The sequence below is a fragment of the Poecilia latipinna genome, unplaced genomic scaffold, assembly GCF_001443285.1.
Source record: "Poecilia latipinna isolate Pla-1442-1.1 unplaced genomic scaffold, P_latipinna-1.0 Scaffold1062, whole genome shotgun sequence".
Classification (NCBI taxonomy): Eukaryota; Metazoa; Chordata; class Actinopteri; order Cyprinodontiformes; family Poeciliidae; genus Poecilia; species Poecilia latipinna.
This window is the reverse complement of record NW_015113678.1, coordinates 93,103-112,065: the sequence shown is the minus strand read 5'-3', so window position 1 is coordinate 112,065 and position 18,963 is coordinate 93,103. Positions and strand designations below refer to the sequence as shown.

Sequence of the window (18,963 nt, the reverse complement as noted above, 5' to 3'; positions counted from 1 at the left end):
TTTTTTTTTTGTCCTGATGATTTCATTGTTTTTCTTCCTCTCTGATCCATTTCTCAGTATCAATCTGCTGGCAGCTCTTTCTCCATGTCATTCTTGTGCTACTGGTGTCGGGTGTCCCTGTCCTGTCACTGTTCTAATCAGATCTGTGTGTGCTAATCTGTGTCTTGACCTCCTTTTGTGAAGCTTGAAGTTCTTCTGTGTGAGCGTGCCGCATGAGCCACACAGGCTGGACACTGACGGGGAGAGGTAATACTTCCCTGATGTGCAGCTGTACATAGACGGGCCCGGCCCTGTAAGTGGTGGTTGTTCAGTGTCTAGGCTAGCAGAACTTAGATGACTTATTTCTCCACACAGGAATGTGGGAGAGGAGGCCTCGGGCTCTCTCCTTATTCCTTTTCATTAGAATTGTTAGAGCCTTCAGTGATCTCATACCTGAACGTAGGATTGATCTACTTCCAACAGAGTCATGGTGCTCTTCAACCTTTCCATCTGGATTTATATTGTACTGTTTTTTGTTTTTTTTTTACCTCCCAGAGGGCGTGCTATCAAATTTATACTTATTAAATAAGATCATATTGATTTATATTAAAGGGTGCTGGTGGCTCTGAAGGAAAAACTCAACAACCCTATTAGAGAAGCTTCTAATAGGTTTGTATACCAATTTGATTCAATTCTGCACTCTATAAATGTATTATAAAACTATAAAAGAGGAGGCTGTAATTTTTTCCTGACCTTACTGCTATAAGAAGTCAGTACCCATTTATATGAGGAGTAGATGTGTTGTCATAGCACAGGTGTGAGAGACCAGTGTCTCCATTCACTATTTGTTCATTTACGATGAGTTACAACGCGTTAAGGAAATGAAATCACACTGACCCTGCAAGCTTGGAACAAATGAGGTTTGCTATTTGGTTGGAAGACAACCACCATTAGCAATTGCAAGTTGAAAACAACATAGTTTCTCTGTGTTCAAACACAAAATAAGTATATTCACATGTAGGTATTTTAACTACACTGTAAATGGCTTATTTTGAGTCTTCTTAACTCTGTTAAATCATTGACACTGAAGAGTGTTGCCAGGTTGGCAATAAAGTGGATTTGCTGTTTAGAAACAATATAATTTTTTTAATTGACCTAATTCCAGTTATGCCTCATTTCCTGGTGCATCACTAAAGTTTATCTCTCGTTATGTCCTTCTGTGACTGTTATCATTGAACCTTCAGTGCTTGTAAGTCCTTATTATTAACAACAATAACAAAGCATGTCAGCATGAAATGTGACTACAGAGATTCCTCTCATGGCTGCCTCTGTTAAAATTTCCTCTCTTGGTTTCAGGGCAAGTGTTTCTGAGCAGTTTTACCACCTTTTCAATGCTGTACTTTACTATACTTTACTTTCTGTGACACCAAGCACTGAAAACACAGCTGGTGTCACAAATGTCAGCTTTGTTCGTTTCTATGCAGCAGCATGCAAATCTTGTGTGTTTCTGCTTGCAGCGTGAATTCCCCACTGCCAGAACCAAATGAACGCTATGCACGCCTCACGTCCGTATCAAGCTCAATGGACATGGACCCGAGAGATACAGTAAGAAACCTGTAGTTATTGCAGGATGAAATATGGGTGCATCTTAATGGAAGATAGAATATTTCCATAAAATAAAACTCATGTCAGTTTATTACACAGAATGATTATGTTACAAATCGTCATTTCTGGTTCTTTTTTGCTGAGTCAACAGTGAGAACAGCAGCATCAAGACGTTTCCACAGTCAGTGAATTAATTTCCCACCTGATCCGGTGCAAACATTAATAAAAGTACCAATACCTTTAAAGATCACGATATGATTGTGTTGTGCCTAAACCCCACAATGAATCTATTAAGTATTGTCAAGGTTAGAGGTTTCAAAACCAGCCATGCAAACAAGTCTAAGGCTGCTATTGAAATGACTTGGGCTTCCTTAACAGCTCAGCAGAATCAGTCTGATCAGTTCCTTGCCATGCTGCATTGATGCAGATATTCATTCAAAAGAGGCCTGACCAAGTTCTGTGTTCATCCACTGTGTAGAGCATGGGCCAGCATTTCTGAGCTAAAAAAAAAATCATTTTAATTGGTCTTTTATGGTATTTTAATTTTCAGAGAAATAATTTGTTTGAGTTTTTAAGAAGTTGCAAGCTGTAATCACCAAAGTTATAAATAAATGCTTAACTTTAATCCCTCTTGGAGTCATGAATTTGTTAGTGTGTGTGTATGTATATATATATATATTTTTTACATTAAATTAAACAGCAACATGCTTTTCAGTGATATTCTATTTTATTGAGCTGCACCTGAACTGTTCTTTCAAGCAGAACATAATGTCTTTTCCAGTAAACACTCGTTCAACTCTCCTGTTTTAGGGCTTTTGCTCCTGGCTAACAGCCGTCTTCCGCATCAAGTGAGTCTGCCTCCTCGCTGCTTGTCGCAGTAAAGCCGCTGTACCTCTGGAAAATAACATTTCCTTCTGATCTGAATGGCTCTTATGTAGCTGCTACTTTTTCTCTTTTCTCTCTGAAGGGAAGAGGAAATAAGGGACAAGTGTGGTGAAGATGCAGTTCACTACTTGTCTTTTCAGCGGCACATCATTGGCCTGCTTGTAGTCGTGGGTGTGCTCTCTGTGGGCATAATCTTGCCTGTTAACTTCTCGGGGAACCTTTTAGGTGAGCTAATTGAAGTCTACTCATACAAAAACTCAAACATATATATTTTTTGTCTTGCATATTTTATTTTCTCAGCATGACGGAGCCCTGTCACTTCACTTTTTTTGTTTTCATTTCATTTTTATCATTTTGTTATTTTTGTATAAGAGGCTACATGTATTTCCCACATTTTGTGTAAATGCACACTGTACATAATTAAATCTGTGACACCAGGATGACATTTTGCAGCTATTAACTTTAAGAGTGTAAGTATTCCACATTCTATTTTGCTCTTGTGATTTTTCTTGTGACAGCAGTTATGTGCCGCTGCTTTTCCTCCTACTTCATGTTTTTAGTTCCACATTGCCATCAATTATAAATTTCTGCTGTCATTCGTTAATTTAAAAGGGCATAAAACGACTTAACAGATGACAAATCGGCTTTTATTCCCATTTAAGCTGCTGGTGAGCCATACCTGTGACCGTGAGGAAATAGAAATAGTAAATGTTGAAAGTGTAAGGAGGAATAAATGAGGTTTAACTTGCACTTGAACTTCTTTCTTTCTTTTCTCCAACAGACGACACTGCCTATAGTTTTCCACGAACCACTATAGGAAATCTAGATACAGAGTGAGTCTTGCATATACTGTCCCTTCGTATAGATACAAACTGTATGTTGTGGATTTATTTTAAGTCTTTATTTTGCTAATGTTTGGTTTGTTTTGCTCTTTGTTTCTACAGGAACAAATTACTATGGCTACACACTAGCTTTGCATTTCTCTACCTGCTGCTAACGGTGTACAGCATGAGGCGGCACACGTCAAAGATGCGCTACAGAGAGGACGATTTGGTATGGATTCTTAATTTTGGAGCGTCATTACATGACATCAAGCGCATGTTGTTTATAATTGCTTCTGTTTTTTTTTCCTCTTCCGTGAAGGTGAAACGCACTTTATTTGTTAATGGCATCTCGCAATATGCAGAAGAGAGAGAGATAAAGCAACACTTTGAGTAAGCTGGGATTTGTTTTGTGTGTCTGTTTTTTAATACTGTCACTTTCAAATGTATGTATGCTTTCTCATTTTGTCTCACCAGAAGTTTAAACTTTACTGTATTTTGTTGGGACTTTATATGTCAATCAATTTTTATCAATTTTTGTTCTTTGAACATTTTGGGGGAGTTCTTTTGCATATCCCTCGCATCATATCCCAGTTAATACATTGAGGTCTGTGGTTGCAACATGGAAAAAAAATAAAATAAATTTTGGATGACTTATGACTTAATTCATATCAAGCCCTGCTCGTGTTCAAGCAAAGCTACTATGTCGATGTGGAAGCAACACGGCGGTTGTCGGGTAAAGATGTGTGACAGCCATGCCTTCCCCTGTTAAAACAGCTGCGTTGTCCTCGTCCCTATGTCTGGGAGCGGACAATGCCAGGCCTATATGTGTAATTGTCCCTAATCGAAATCAGATGAGTAGAATTAGGCAAGTCATGTGTCATGTTTCTGTGAGGAGGTTGTTGTTCCTGTCCTACAAAACTGATCCTGTAAATTCAAATGCCTTTAGACGGATAAAATATGCTGGTAAATGTATTAACAGATTTGTTTTGTTTTTTTTATTTCTCCCCCATTGCCTGTTCTGTTAGGCTTGCATACGAAAACTGCATCGTCCTGGACGCTCGTATCTGTTACGATGTATCGAAGCTGATGTATCTCAGCTCTGAAAGGTACTGGATGAAGGATGTGTCTGTTTCCCCTCAACTGTTTTTTTAATTGTATTTGAGAATTGTCTCATTCATTCCCTGACAGAAATAGATCCTCGTCCGTCTGACATGGCTAGTTTTTCTATTTATGTATTCAGGAAGAAGGCAGAGCGTAGCAAGAAATTCTTTCTTGACCTGCAAGATAAGGAGCATGAGAAAACCATGATTAACCCCAAGCCTTGTGGACACCTTTGCTGTTGCATCATTAAAGGCTGCGAACAGGTGAGAAACTTGCATTTTTTATGATACACTGGTTTGTTCCAGTGAGACTTCTCCTACGTACACAAAGAAGAGAGTTATATATATATATATATATATATATATATATATATATATATATATATATATAGTAAACAGAGTCATTGGAAGTGCCTTTGCACTGTTACGACATTTATATTTTACCTACTCTAAGTATTGGCTTTAAGCAAAAAACGTGGGTATGCATCGTATGCAATTCATAGGTGTGCTGCGCTACAAAGGGCGCCCAAAACAATGGTGTAAGAATTATTTCTAGTCGGGATTTTCTGTATTTAACAGCTTTATGCATGTGTAAATGATGTGATCGATATAGTAGGGAATAGGGCGAAGGATAAGGACGTTTTAGGGATGAAAAAAGCTTTTCAAAGTGGTTAATAAACAGTAGGCAAGTCATGTGAAGCTATCAAGTTGAGGCTTATCAATGTTCAGGTTGGTTTGAGTTACTGGTATAGTGACACGGTTGTACTGCAACTGTGTGCTGAATTTATAATGTAAGAAATTACAGTAGGAAAAATATTATTTTGTTGTAAAGACAGTAATGATAACTAGATGGTGAATTATAAAACATTGTAGAACGTGGCAGTGATAGACTTGAGTTTAAATGTTTTTATATGCGTTCTGTTTTTTTAAGAAACATACTTAACACAAAGTTCATTTCATTCAGCTGTGAGGATGGAGAGAAGGAAGAGAGGAAGAAGAGAGAATCAGGACAGACAGGGAAAGGAGCAGGTTGGTCTGAAATTAGGCAGAAGTGTAGGAACAGCCAATCAATCCCATGTGATTTATTTAAAAATGCTTATTTAAAAAAAATGTATTAGCAAGATCTGTAATTTGCTTAAAGCTATGCTTGCTTGACCATCTGACTTGGTACAGAAGGATACAGGTTTGACCCAGTTAGCAGTGATCTCTGTTGAAAACAAAATTGCATTCAGTTTCATTTGATGCCATTTTTGACAAAGGTGAGTGCAAAGGGATGACATTAACAATTTAGTTAGATGTTCAGTATGCAGCTCTGGTATTTAAACTTGCTTGTATCCAGAGGTAAGTAGTAGTAACTAGTAACATTTACTCAGTAACATTTTCTTCATTAACCCATTTGGAGAAGTTTACTTTTAGTTTTACTTCAACTTGCTTTTCATTTTTACTTTAGTAATAGTATTGTGAAGTACTGCTGTTCTTATTTGAGCAAAATTTGTGAATACTGGCTGTGAGTAACTTTGCTTAATGAAGAACAAAACATGTTTTAACCAAAAATGCAACAGAGAATGTAATCTAACCAATTGGCTGATCAAAGATCATTCATATCCAGTTTGGGGCAAATCTAATCATGCATGTGTGATTTAGAGCAAACCGTATGGAAACGGTATTGGAATTGACTGCTCTTCACGCCCACGCGGTCCAACCAGCAGTCACACTTCACAGTAGCATTCAGGATCTGTTCTGTGTGATCAGACACACTGCCAAACTTGACTCAGAATTTGAGGAAAGGACACCCACCAACGAAACATCTCACTTCCTGTCAGCATATTGAGAGCTGGTCTGCGATGACGTGAAAGTTATTTGACTCGTTTTTTTTATGTTGCACAGTCGGATTTTGAGACTTGGCCATGCCCACGTGCTTTTGATCCACTAAAACCCTTCGTTAGCTGCGTAACATTGTCTTCAGACTGTACTGAGTGTTTGTTCTGAGTCATTTTGAAGGATGTTACTAAAAGCTGATGGAGTCGTTCTCTCACATGCCACTTCAGCACAACAAACAAAATGGCCGACTTCCTGTGGCGTTTGGACCATAGCTCCAATGCCTTTTTTCTATGACCTAAGGAGTAACACATGTGCTGGTTTGCATAGTACCCAGTCAGATCATATTTAATGTTTTTAGGAAGGTTCTGTGGAGGACTTAGGCCATGTCCGCCAAATATTTAAGTAAAAATCTGTTTAGTAATTACTGTGACTGCCAAATCACTATTTCTGTATGAAAACAACGTATTTGTATAGGTTTTATGTAATTCTCTAACTTGCTTAAAGGAACTGATTTTTTATTTTTTTATTTTTTATTGTTATATGTAATCCATTCCCATCAAATTTAACAGATATAAGCATTTCTCGATGTACAAAAAAATTCTTTTGCTTATAAAATTTCATTTTCTGAATTGAATGACTACTATAACTTTTGATATTTCAATTTACTGTGATGGACTTGGGTTTTCTTCCTATAGGAAGAAGCTGTGAGTTATTATACCAAGCTGGAGGTGCAATTAAGGGATGAATACAGGAAAGAGAGAGAGAAAATCAACAAGAAGCCTTTAGGAATGGCCTTTGTCACTTTTCAAAATGAGACCACAACTGCCAAGTAAGTTCATTTAGATAAGAGAAGACATGTTTGTCAATTGGCTTCTGTACTGCTGAAATGTGTTAGTTAATTTTGCTGCAATGTGTTTGTTTTTTGTTTTGTTGTTTTTGGGTTTTTTTTACTTTGGTTTGTTTTCAATCGTTGGATCTTTGTCTGTCAGAATTTTAAAGGACTTTAATGCTTGCAAGTGCAAAGGCTGCTCCTGCCATCGTGAACCCAAGAGCTCTCAGTTCAGCAACAGGCTGCACACCTCCAACTGGACCGTCACTTACGCCCCCGATCCACAAAACGTCTACTGGTGAGAACAAACACTTCGTCACAGACGGAAAACAATAGCTGCGTTTTGGCTGATGCGATTAGTTCACATTAACCTAAATGCCACATTAGAACTTGTTTGGGGGGGAAATGTGTTTATAATGTCTTGTTTTCTTTTTTTAAACTAGTGTATTAGTTTTTTGGCCAGCTGTGTCCGTCTCTGCAGGTTATCACACCGTGTCTGTCTCACCGCTGTGTGACCCCTTTTCCCACAGGGAGCATCTGTCAGTGGGAGGGATCAAATGGTGGGTCCGCTGCTTCATCATCAACTGCGTCCTCTTCCTTCTCTTGTTCTTTCTGACCACCCCAGCCATCATCATCACCACCATGGACAAGTTTAACGTCACCAAACCAGTGGAGTACTTAAATGTAAGTATCCAAAGAGTAATTTAATTTGATTTCTTCCTTCCCCAAGTCTGGAAGAATAAATAAAAAAAAGAGTCTCTAGGCTTTGTATCTTGATATATTATCTTTTCATCAGACAGTTATCTTATTATTATACTCTGTAGCTGATTTAAGTTTGTCCACATGGCGGAAATGGTGAAATCCTGAATCCAAATCCTGTCACAGCTCTCCCTTGCTTCAGGGGTTTAGATAAAAAAAAATAAATAAAAAAAAATAAGAAAATCCAACTTTTTTGTTCTAAAAAAAGTACACAATTTGTAAATGGAAATATTGTAGAAACACTGTTATAATTTGCAAGCACTTTCAGGCATGGGAGTGTCTCAAGACATTTTTGAAACGTTTACTCACATGCCTCAGATTTGTATCTATTTAACTGAGGGTATTGTAGTGACCTCTGACATTTGCAAGTTTTCCACTGTGCTGTAGAACATGGCAGATAAGATTTTTTTGCATACAAAAAAATGACAAATATAGTAATTATTTTTATATTAGACTCCACAACCCCTCTCATGAGAATGTGAATATTTTTTAATGAATAGTAATTATAAAAAGAAGGTGAATAGCTTCAATTGGATATCTATGTCAATGTTTGACCTTAATGTTGTCACTTTTAACAAGTTTCTACGATTTACTGCTTTTTCCAAAATCTAAAATAAAAATTAAGTATATTTTTTAGCAGTTGGGAACTCTTTTTTTTTTTTTACCTTAGTTTATTTTCATATGTAACTTGCCATATATTATCACAAATACAGAAAAAAAACATCCTTTTTCCATGACGTTTGGCCTTCAGGTTATCTTAGATTAGAGTTTTAAACCGGATCCTTGTTTTTTTTTTTTTTTTGTTTTTTTTTGTTAGTTTTGTTTTTATATTTGGTCTGGCTTAAACCCAACATGTAAATGTCAAATAGATTTAAATACTAACGCCTCACTCATGTCTTTCTGATCCCAGAACCCCATCGTAACCCAGTTCTTCCCCACCCTCCTGCTGTGGTCTTTCTCTGCTTTGCTTCCCACCATTGTCTACTACTCCGCTTTCTTCGAAGCCCACTGGACCCGGTATGTTTATTATTCACTACTTTCAATTCTTCTGTTTTCTTATGTATTTGAATTTTAGGAGCATCATGTTTTAATGTGTGTGAATGGTTTATGTTGTCGTACAGGTCGGGAGAGAACAGAACCACAATGCACAAATGCTACACTTTCTTGATCTTTATGGTCCTGTTGCTGCCCTCCCTTGGACTCAGCAGGTGTTACATGTTTTATTTTTTGCTTTGTAGCAAATTATTAATATGTAAAATAAGGAAATAATTTTGTAAACCTTTTTTTTTATATATATTTTTGAGCTAATGACTTTCATTCATTTTTCGCAGTTTGGATGTTTTCTTCCGCTGGCTTTTTGACAAAAGTTTCTTGGATGAAGCTACAGTGAGGTTTGAGTAAGTATGGTGGGCTTGGATTTGTTTTTATTTTTTTATGCTGGTTTTGATTTTTTTTGGAAGTAAAAACTTGCATACAAGACTTCATCATACCCAAGCTTAGTGTGATGTGGAAAATCAGTGGGATTGTTGTGATGCCAACTTTACAACAGAGGATTACGGTACCACTAAGGAGTAAAGTTCTGCCAAAAAATTAAAATGCTCTAACGTCACATATTTCCTGAAAAAAAAAAACATGTGTATATTCTCAGGTAATTAATAGTAAGTTTGGAGAAAACATAGCTGTAATTCTGCATAGTTAAAGGCATAAACGGTGAGACTATTTGAAGGGATGTGCATTAGACTGACATGATGTTCAAGAAGTGTCATTCAGTAAATAGTGGCACTTTTAATGCAAAGTTTAAAATTTTAATGGGCTTTTAATGCAACTACAAGTTCGACTTTACTTTAAAAGTGTCATTATTTAAGAAAAATTAAGCAAAGTTGACACTTTTAATGTCTTCAATGACTAAATACAAGACAATAAGACAAATAAAGCTTGTACAGTATTAAGAGCTTCACTGGTCAAATGAGACACAGTCAGGATGCTGATTGATGAGTTTTTGCCTGAAGTTCTCACACCTGTGTTTAAATGCCGATCATCTATTTTTGTTGTTGAAATTTTGACTTCTCTGAGACTTTTAAAGTCAGACTTCCAGCATCAGGAGTTGTTTTTGTTTAATTTCTAACTTGAAACTGGAGCTGCCACTATTAATTGAAGCATTTGCTGACATGAGCTTCAATAACCCTTCATCAGCATTTCTAAGTTTTGCCCTTTTTCTCTTGGGATTTTTATAGGTGTGTGTTCCTCCCCGACAACGGAGCCTTCTTTGTGAACTACGTCATTGCGTCTGCATTCATTGGTAATGCTAACGACCTGTTGAGGATCCCCGGCCTACTGATGTACATGATCCGCCTGTCCCTGGCCCGCTCCGCAGCCGAGAGGAGGAACGTCAAGAAGGTCAGTCTTCAGCGTACAAATCCAAACAAGGCACACTGAAAATAAGTTTTTACACAATCTGTTTTTTTGTTTTTTGTTTTTTTTTACAAAAATTTAGATGTATGATAAATAAAAAAATAAATAAAAAAAAACATTTTTTTTGTTTTTTTTGTTTTTAGCACCAAGCTTATGAGTTCCAGTTTGGGGCAGCTTACGCCTGGATGATGTGTGTCTTTACTGTGGTTATGACCTACAGCATCACCTGCCCAATCATCGTCCCGTTTGGTGAGTCGTACTGTTTAAACTCTGTGCACTGCTCGCTCCGTCTCGTTTTCACATCGACAGAGCGCGCTGATCGAGTGGCTGCAGGTTAGGCATGCAGAGGCCAGGCCACATGCAGGGGTTCTGTTCTGTGTCCAGAGGCTTATCTACAGGACTAATTGGATTAGTCCTGCTGATTTCCTTGTCTTTCTTTCTGTGCAGGGCTGATGTACATGCTGCTGAAACACCTAGCAGATAGGTACAACATGTACTATGCCTATCTGCCGACAAAACTGGACAAGAAGATCCATTATGGAGCTGTTAACCAGGTGGTGGCGGCTCCTATCCTCTGCCTCTTTTGGCTTTTGTTCTTTTCCACGGTTCGCTCCGGTAAGAGGACAGCTCCCTCTGCTGGTCACATAATTGGGGGCAGATATTTTATGGTGCCCTATCTCACACTTTTTCAAACCTATAAATGAGTGAGAACCCATTAAATGTAGGTTGTCTCTCTTCTATTCAGGGTTTACTGCCTCAACATCCATGTTTACTTTTGTGGTTCTGATCATCACAATCGTCATTTGCCTTTCTCACGTCTGCTTTGGGCATTTTAAATACTTAAGTGCTCACAACTACAAGGTTATTTTATGTTTTCATACTTCTAATGATTATTTATGCACCTACTACTTTTGGTAAGTGTCTTTTTTTTTCTGCCTCAGACTGACCAGGAAGAAGTGGACGGTATGGAGGGCGGACGTTCAGCAAGCCCTTCATCTGCCGCCAAGACAACGGTAGAAACTCATTCTTGTTCCTTAATCTCAAACAAATAGGTTTCCTAAGAAGGTAAAGTTGTAGGCTGAAACTACAACCTACAACTTTTGACGTAAATTATTTCAATTCTTACACTTTGGCAATAAAACCTAAGAAGGTTAAATAAAGAAGACAGTAAGAAATTACATAAATTGAAACGGATGTAATTAATGAAATACATCAAATTTATCTTTTCTGATGGGTTATGTAGCAAGTTTTCTCATAGACTGTTGAACGCTGGGATCAAGTTTGCACTTCTGTTTGTTTGCTTTTGAGAGGTGTTTTAAATATTAAGTAATTAACACTTTTGTGTTGTGTTTTCCCACAGCAAACATACATATGTCAAGTGCTTCAAGATCCCTCGTCGGAGGAGGCCGGATCAGGCAATGGAGAGGACGACGGGCAGGGGTCCTCGCAGGATGAGGAAATGATCCAGGCTGGAAACAACATGACTGGCGACTTCCAGTCCGGGGAGGCCAGTCTCATTGCGAACGAGGTGCGGCAGTGAGGCGGTCCGGGACACGAAGACTAACGTCAAACGAAACTTGATGAGTGCACTAAATGTGTGACGTTAACATGGAAGTGAACCAGCAGTTCACCAAAGCATCTCAGCCTCCATCAAGGGACCTTCCTCTGACTAACATATAAGCACACCTACTACTAAGGATTCAGTGGTTGTTTCTCAAGGACGTCTTCATCATCAGGTCTCGTAAAAGAAATATTGAGTGGGAATCTACTTCGACGAGGAAGGAGCGGAAAAGACGAGGCTCTACCCAAACACTGCATATCGACCAATGGAAGAAGATGCTGATGCACAAATGAAGAGTTTTTGCCTTTTTTTGTGAAGGGAGAGCAGTTCTCTGTATTTCCTTAACTTTAATGTACTTGAATGTTAGAACTGGGGAGCTCAGGTTTCTTTGAGGTACTGCATTATCGCATGCAAATTCAAAGGATGGAGCAACTGTTGTTGTTGTTTTTTTGTTTGTTTGTTTGTTTTGTTTTGTTATGTTTTTCTCGTAATGCTTCATCGGTGTGTCTGTCAGCTTCAGATGCTTCGCTTGAATTAGCAGCTTATTAATGTCAGCCTAATTGGAGCTTTAGCGACAGATTTAAAAAGGTTCTTCCTATTCCATAGGAGCCTTTAAAGATAAAAAAAAAAAATGCTACTAACACTCCTGGAGGCTTTGACACTACATCTATATAACTCTGGATTTGTAAGGTAGCCTTTTTTTTTGATCTGGTATTTATTGTAAGCATGATATTTTTAAATTCTGTCCAGCCTGATGCTACTTTAAACTGTGGAATACGGTATTTAATTCATCGTAGCACACTACACTGGCACAATGCTCAGCCTCTGGGCCTTTGTAGGGACTGCTGCACCTGACGTTGCCCTCCCTGTGCCAGAATAGGGCGGGGTTCCTTGCACAGCTGCCGCAGCAGAAACTGGAGGCTGAGAATCTGTTGCTCAGAGGAGGCCTTTTCAGACGACACTATGACTAGTTCTTTATGCATCGTTTTTTTTGTTTAAATCTTCTCGTTAATGTTTACAGCTTGATGTAGAGGTTAGAGGATAGGCATCAAATTTAGACGGCTGCTTAAAGTTTAATGATTTGGTTAAATTAATTTCTCACCCCATCCCTCTTTACTAACTTTTTATTTACACACTTTGTGACGTACAGTAGCAGTCAGACGTCATCAGAGTGAAGCAGATGATGTGGTCATACGACAAGCAAATTCAGCAAAAGTGTTTAAACAAAGCTAACTGGGTGCACAAGTTTGTGGGTTTAGACAAATTTCAAGACATGTCCCTAAAGCAAGATGTAGAGAAACCTCAGTTTTTGTTGTCATGAACAAATTTCTGATGGATTTTTTTGTCTCAGTATTTGCCCACTCTTCATATCAGAAGCAGTTGAGTTCATATAAGCTGGATTGGCTTTCTTTCATGAGGTCTTTGCGCCGTTACAGAAGGTTCATTTCCTGCTGCGTCGATTCCATGAATGTTTGGGAACTTTGCCCTGTTGAGACTCCTGAATATGCATCAAGCTGTTTAATTTGAGGTGAAGTTGAAGAGTTTAGAGGTAGCCTCCTTAATATTCCACACAATCAGCCTGTTAGACTGGCAGGGAAACGGTCTCTTAGCATGACGGATGACAGTTGCTACATGGTCATTGTGATCAGATTTCAGTTCAGTTTGGAGCAGGAGCTTTGTTATCTTGATACCTTCCAGTTTTATATTCCTGAGCCTTGTTGGTTCCTGAACATCGTTAACAAGTTCAGGTGGTTGAAACTTGGACTTCATCAGCTTCATCAATGATCCTTTACACTCATCAAAACTGGTCTTGTAATGGATATAGCTAAAATCATTAAGCTTCTGGAATGGTACTGACCTCAATTCTAATGAATATAAAGAAAAACAAATCGTTGGTAATTCAAACTTGTTCTCCCAATTCTTATTTTTGAAACTTCCTTGGAGTTATTTGTCATTTAATCAATTCCCTCTAGAATGAAATGGACTCATGCATGAAAAAAACAAAAACAAAAAAACTCAACCTAAAAGCATTCTCTCCAATGATGATTGTTTGTGAACAACTGATTCATACTGTATGTTGGAAATGTGGTATTTGAGTTCTGTAACAAGTTCTCATTGCTCTGTACCTAAAGCAGTAGGTACAGAGATCTGCAGTTTTTCCAATAACATGTCAGGTCTTGGCTGCAATAGTTGAGCGCTCACATTATAGAAGCTCCGATGAAGAAGTTTTACATAATGAAAAAATTTAAGTATAAAAGAAGAAGGATGTCTCGTACTTATCATCCAGATTAATTTAACATATTCATAATCTGCTTCTCTGAACTATCTTCTCACTGACTAACCAAATGCTAACATGTCATAACAAATCATTTAAAACATCTGGTGCCCATGCAGTTTCTCAGGATCTTTTGAAATTTTACTTATTTTATTTATTTTTTTTAAACGCAACACCATGACTTGCCCCATTAACCTTCAAGGAAACCATTGGTAAATAATGCACAAAAAAAAAAACCAACCACTAATCAATCACTGTTGGATATAATGCACTAATCTTTTTCTCACTGATATGACTGACAAAGAGTAGCACGTGGTAACTGCACCAGGCCAAAATGGCCTCCATTTGGTTTGATGGCACCATTCGTTGACGCATCACGGTTCGAGTAAGACTGTTGACAGGACACTACTGTATCCATCTGCTGCTTCTCTTGTCATGACAAGGTGACTTGCTTTATACCTCTTTTATACATGCGAGATGTCTGCAAATCTCTGAATATGTCCAGTCAGGATAACTAACACTGTCACACTGTGAGGGAGATGTGTGTGCTTTTTTTAGCGCCGAATGTAGTCTTTGTTCGATAAATAAAACGTTACTAATGAATCTCTGAAAGAACTGTTTCCCTGCTAATCAGGAATAGAACATTTTATACTGTAGCTACTCATCTATGTCTAGTTGTTTGTCTTCGCATTTTATTGGATTCCTAAAGCCGATCGTTTGTTTCATTTGTACTCATTTAGTTCTGTTTAAATCACTGCAATAACTGGAAAGAAATGTTTTGTTTTCATGAACAGCCAGCAGATCATCATAGTAATGTCTCCACTATATATTTAGAAAAACTGCTAAAATGTGTGTGTGTGCACTAAATATATTTAAATGTCTGTTTTGTAGATTAATGTTACATGTTAAAGTAACGGCAGATTTCAGCCTTTAACTCTGTCATTGTCTCCATTGACCCATGCAGATATTTGTTGGATGTATCTGTTCTGCCCTGGAGATGTCTCATCAATAAATCTGCATCTAATCAACTTTGACTGTTAGTCTCGGTTCATCTCTCACTTGGTGTGAATGTATAAGAATGGAGGTTTATGGTGAATAAAGCCTGAATTTCACTAAATTTGCACTCCAGGCTTTGAGAACTACTATACTGCCACTTCTAATGCATTTCTGCCAAATTAATTTCCTATTCATTTGCAAAACATGCTGTGGCGGTAATTAAGCCATTTCAAGTCTTATTTTTAACCCCAAAAAAGAGAAATTTCAGTAGCACTGTTTGATATCTGGACTTGTTTAGACAGGTATACGTAAAACCCGCAATTCAGCAAATCTGGACCAGATTCTTCTAGGCTGAATAAATATTTAAGATACATTTTATGTGCCATGAAACCTTCACCCAGTTTTTCAAAGCTGAGAAAATACATACCAAACTGAATGAAGCTTAATTTTGAAAGCAGCCTGGCTCTCCAAGCTGGCACAAATCAGATGCTGACCTAGCATTACTTTAAAAAAATTTGTCAATTATAAAATGTTTTCTAACTTTGTAATTTAGTAAACTTTTCTGTTACTTTCCTCTGAACTTTTGTTTTCCAACAGCTAAAGCTACTGTATCTCTTTCTGTTATCAGTGAACAAATAGCTTAGAAAAGAACAAAACAATGTTGTTGTCCTAAATGGTTACTGTTATCAGCTTTTAGTCATCCTGGTTTTATTGAAGTGAGGACACTTTGTCCCTGGCTGTGACCCTATCTGCTCACAGCCATTGGCATCTACAATAGTTTTGAAGAAATTTGCCTGAATTACAACACATTTAATTTTTCACTGGAGTTAATGAGGTATTTTTGAATTACATTGAATGTAAAAAATTTGATACCCTTTTTGTATATGTGGTGGGATGGTGTTCTCACATATAATTTTATTATATTTTAAGGAGTTTCCTTTTTTATTTCCTATCAGAAATAAATTACTTTATTTTTTTTTTTTTATCTTAATCTGTCAGGGTCAAGATAAATTAATATTTCAGTGTGACAAAGATGTACCGGAAGTAAGCTTTTATTTTGAAAGCGGCTAAGCGAGGATACCGTAATACAGCGTACCATCGCGCATAGTGAAACCGAGTGAGGTGCGGTTAGACCTCTGCCCTTGTTTAGAGGTGGGAGATGAGCAACCACGGGCTGTTTCTCTTTGGTTCTATGAGATGGTCTGTGGAGGCTGGCTGTGGCGGTGAAGGAGGTTCTCCCGGAGGAGGTGCGACGTGGAAACCCGCAGCGCCGTCTTTCTATCTCCTAAAGTAAACAAATGAAGTTACGGTGAAACAATGAGAGCAGACTTTCAGTTTTCAGAACAATCTGATCTGCTGACATGAAATGAGACTCGGCTAAAGGAGTTAGAACTTGTAGGAAAATTCCGTCGCCATGGACGAGGGACTGACTATTACTTGTATATCTGTAGCGATGTTTGTGGGCACCTTCCTACTAGGATTCATCCCACTGTTGTTCCGACTCTCTGAGGTAAGTATGACTTTAACTTCCTCGTTAAACAAGGTCATCAGGCAGATTTATCACGGCTGGTTTAAATAAGTCCTCTAATATAGTTCATAGCGATGATGGTCTTCCAGGGCCGGTCAAAGATTGAGTAGAGCCCTAATCAGGAAGTGACTAAGGAACCCATCAGCCACCAAGGCAACACAGTGTTTAATTGTTTCCAAGTTGGGTATTTAGGGCTATTTTGTTCTTGCACTGATGTTGAGGGTTTACTGCTTCATGCAACCAAATTTACTTTGTATTTGCGGATTTGCCATTTTGCAGATATTTTGCGGAATGTGACTCCAAATTATTTGCAGAAAACCTCACCTATTTGCAGATTTTTCAGTAGACCATGTCTAAAATATTCAAAAGAAAATGCAGCTTGGGATGCAAAATACTTGACACATTATTGGCTGACGCATGCAAAGCAACCAATCCAGCAGCGCCATTAATTTTCCAATGTGCGGATTGGCTGTACTCCTAAAGCTGAAATAAATAAATAAAAAACTGTAGATATTAGCTTCTGAACTATTAGATTGGGCTGTTACTAATGTTTTAGATGGGGCTCAGATATTTGTGGATATTAGCTATAGCTAACTTAAACCTGACCTGATGTTTCAATGGACTATATTAGATTTTTGATTGGAAAACAACTGAGTGTATTTGAATTGACAGAAAAGCCTGCAGTTTGTGTCCATCCTGGGGGCGGGTCTGCTGTGCGGGACAGCGCTGGCCATCACCATCCCGGAGGGTGTGGGCTTACTGGAGGACTCGTGGAGAGGTGAGCTCACTGTTTGAAATGTAAAGAAGCTGACTTGCACCACTCCACCTTCTCTGTCCCTAGTTGTCTTGACAACAGATGTGATGTGATTCAGTCCGTCTGCTCCCATCAAATTTGCATGAGTGTTTCATCGTAAACCATTGAAATCATAGCTGAAAGCAGGCTCAGTTGTCTGAACGTGTCCTCGCCTGCTTTGTTGTCCCTTCCTCTCGACTTCATCTTCTCTTTGCAGAGTCCTCCTCTGATGCTCTGTCCGGCCCGAATGCCAGTGAAAACACTGCGCCTTCCACAAAGGGAAGCGCCCCACCTCGCTTTTATATCAGCGTGTCTTTGACGTTCGGGTTTACCTTCATGTTTGTTGTTGATCAGATTGGAGGATACATTTCCACGCACGGCGAGTTTAAATAACTTTCACTTTAAGCTTCATTTTTTATATCAAGCTTTCCATTCGTATGCTGATGATTTAAACACGTTTGGTTTCAGGTCAAGCAGCACATTTGTTGAATAACAAACACATTACAGCGACTCTGGGGCTGGTTATCCATGCTGCAGGTATGTCCATCAAATATCCTCTGGACATTCACTTGCAGAAGTATTCATATTTCTTAAAGTTTTTTTTATTTTATTTTGCAAAATAAAAACTTCAGTGTATTTTATTGGAAAGTTATGGGATAGTCAGAGCAAAACAAAGTAGGGCATATTTCTGGGGTGGATGAAAAAAAGAAAAATCTGCACCCCTAAATAAAATTCAGTGTAACCAAATGCATTGAGTCCGTTTGTTTGTAATTTTGTCACTGTATAAATCCAGCTGCTATATGAAGGTTTAACGTATTTTTCAGAAAATATTAATAAACCTGCAGCATATTGAAGGCCAAGAAACACACGGCAGCAATAACATGGAGCACAATTCAATCTGTCCTTTGAAAACAGAATATGAAACAATTTTAGGGCCTATCAAGACATATCTGAAAATCATCCACACTGCTCTGTATTGGACCATCACTTAAAATCTGAATAAAACGAATTGCAGTTTGTGGTTGTACTCTGACAAAAATGTGCTGCAAACCACTTGATCTGCTGGTTTGTGTCTGCTTAAGCTGCAAAAGGAAATCCGGGACAAAAGCATGAAAAATGTCCAACCAAACCCAGTTATTCATTCCTTCATGTGACTTATCATGGGGTTCCTGCGCTCTGTGAGATCTCAGTCTTATTTAGCGTGGCTCAGAGGCTTTGATTCCAAATTGCTTAAACAAACATTTGCTGAGCTGAGATATCAGTTAAACCCACATTAGTGCACGTTATAAAATCACATTATCCACTTTCTAAAATATTGGCTGTGATTTATAATGACAATAATGACTCTTCTTGTGTGTGTCCAGCCGATGGATTTGCTCTGGGCGCTGCCGTCGCCACGGGTCAAGCGACCGTGCAAGTGATTGTTTTTTTTGCGGTCATTCTACACAAGGTGAGAGAAATTGTCAGCTGGATGAAGGTGTAGACATATTTAACAAGATGTGACAGAACTGATAGCATCTGTGTTTTTTTTTTTTTTTTTTTTTTTTTTTTGGGGGGGGGGGTTTTTGTCCCCAGGCCCCCGCTTTTTTTTTTTTT

The 18,963-nt window shown here is 38.2% G+C and overlaps 2 protein-coding genes across 4 annotated transcripts in view; both read left to right on the top strand.

Annotated features, from left to right (window-relative positions):
• Positions 1–15,078, top strand: part of tmem63ba (transmembrane protein 63Ba) — a 27,279-nt gene extending 12,201 nt beyond the window's left edge. For 2 of the 3 annotated variants that reach the window (XM_015051713.1, XM_015051712.1), the window contains 20 exons: positions 1,497–1,584; positions 2,395–2,432; positions 2,552–2,694; positions 3,251–3,302; positions 3,414–3,522; positions 3,613–3,683; positions 4,319–4,399; positions 4,534–4,657; positions 6,910–7,043; positions 7,204–7,341; positions 7,574–7,727; positions 8,713–8,819; positions 8,924–9,010; positions 9,134–9,199; positions 10,037–10,199; positions 10,358–10,463; positions 10,662–10,829; positions 10,960–11,075; positions 11,156–11,227; positions 11,575–15,078. In XM_015051713.1, the coding sequence (XP_014907199.1) occupies positions 1,497–1,584; positions 2,395–2,432; positions 2,552–2,694; positions 3,251–3,302; positions 3,414–3,522; positions 3,613–3,683; positions 4,319–4,399; positions 4,534–4,657; positions 6,910–7,043; positions 7,204–7,341; positions 7,574–7,727; positions 8,713–8,819; positions 8,924–9,010; positions 9,134–9,199; positions 10,037–10,199; positions 10,358–10,463; positions 10,662–10,829; positions 10,960–11,075; positions 11,156–11,227; positions 11,575–11,754 (2,197 nt within the window). In that variant the 3' untranslated portion in view covers positions 11,755–15,078. Of the gene's footprint in view, positions 1–183; positions 247–1,496; positions 1,585–2,394; positions 2,433–2,551; positions 2,695–3,250; positions 3,303–3,413; positions 3,523–3,612; positions 3,684–4,318; positions 4,400–4,533; positions 4,658–6,909; positions 7,044–7,203; positions 7,342–7,573; positions 7,728–8,712; positions 8,820–8,923; positions 9,011–9,133; positions 9,200–10,036; positions 10,200–10,357; positions 10,464–10,661; positions 10,830–10,959; positions 11,076–11,155; positions 11,228–11,574 lie in introns of all 3 variants that reach the window. The other variant, XM_015051711.1, reaches the window with a different exon arrangement.
• Positions 15,079–16,137: 1,059 nt separating this feature from the next.
• Positions 16,138–18,963, top strand: part of LOC106959258 (zinc transporter ZIP9) — a 7,730-nt gene continuing 4,904 nt past the window's right edge. The window contains exons 1-5 of the mRNA XM_015051719.1: positions 16,138–16,556; positions 17,247–17,352; positions 17,585–17,746; positions 17,836–17,904; positions 18,732–18,817. Coding sequence (XP_014907205.1) covers positions 16,461–16,556; positions 17,247–17,352; positions 17,585–17,746; positions 17,836–17,904; positions 18,732–18,817 — 519 coding nt within the window. The 5' untranslated portion in view covers positions 16,138–16,460. The remainder of the gene's footprint in view (positions 16,557–17,246; positions 17,353–17,584; positions 17,747–17,835; positions 17,905–18,731; positions 18,818–18,963) is intronic.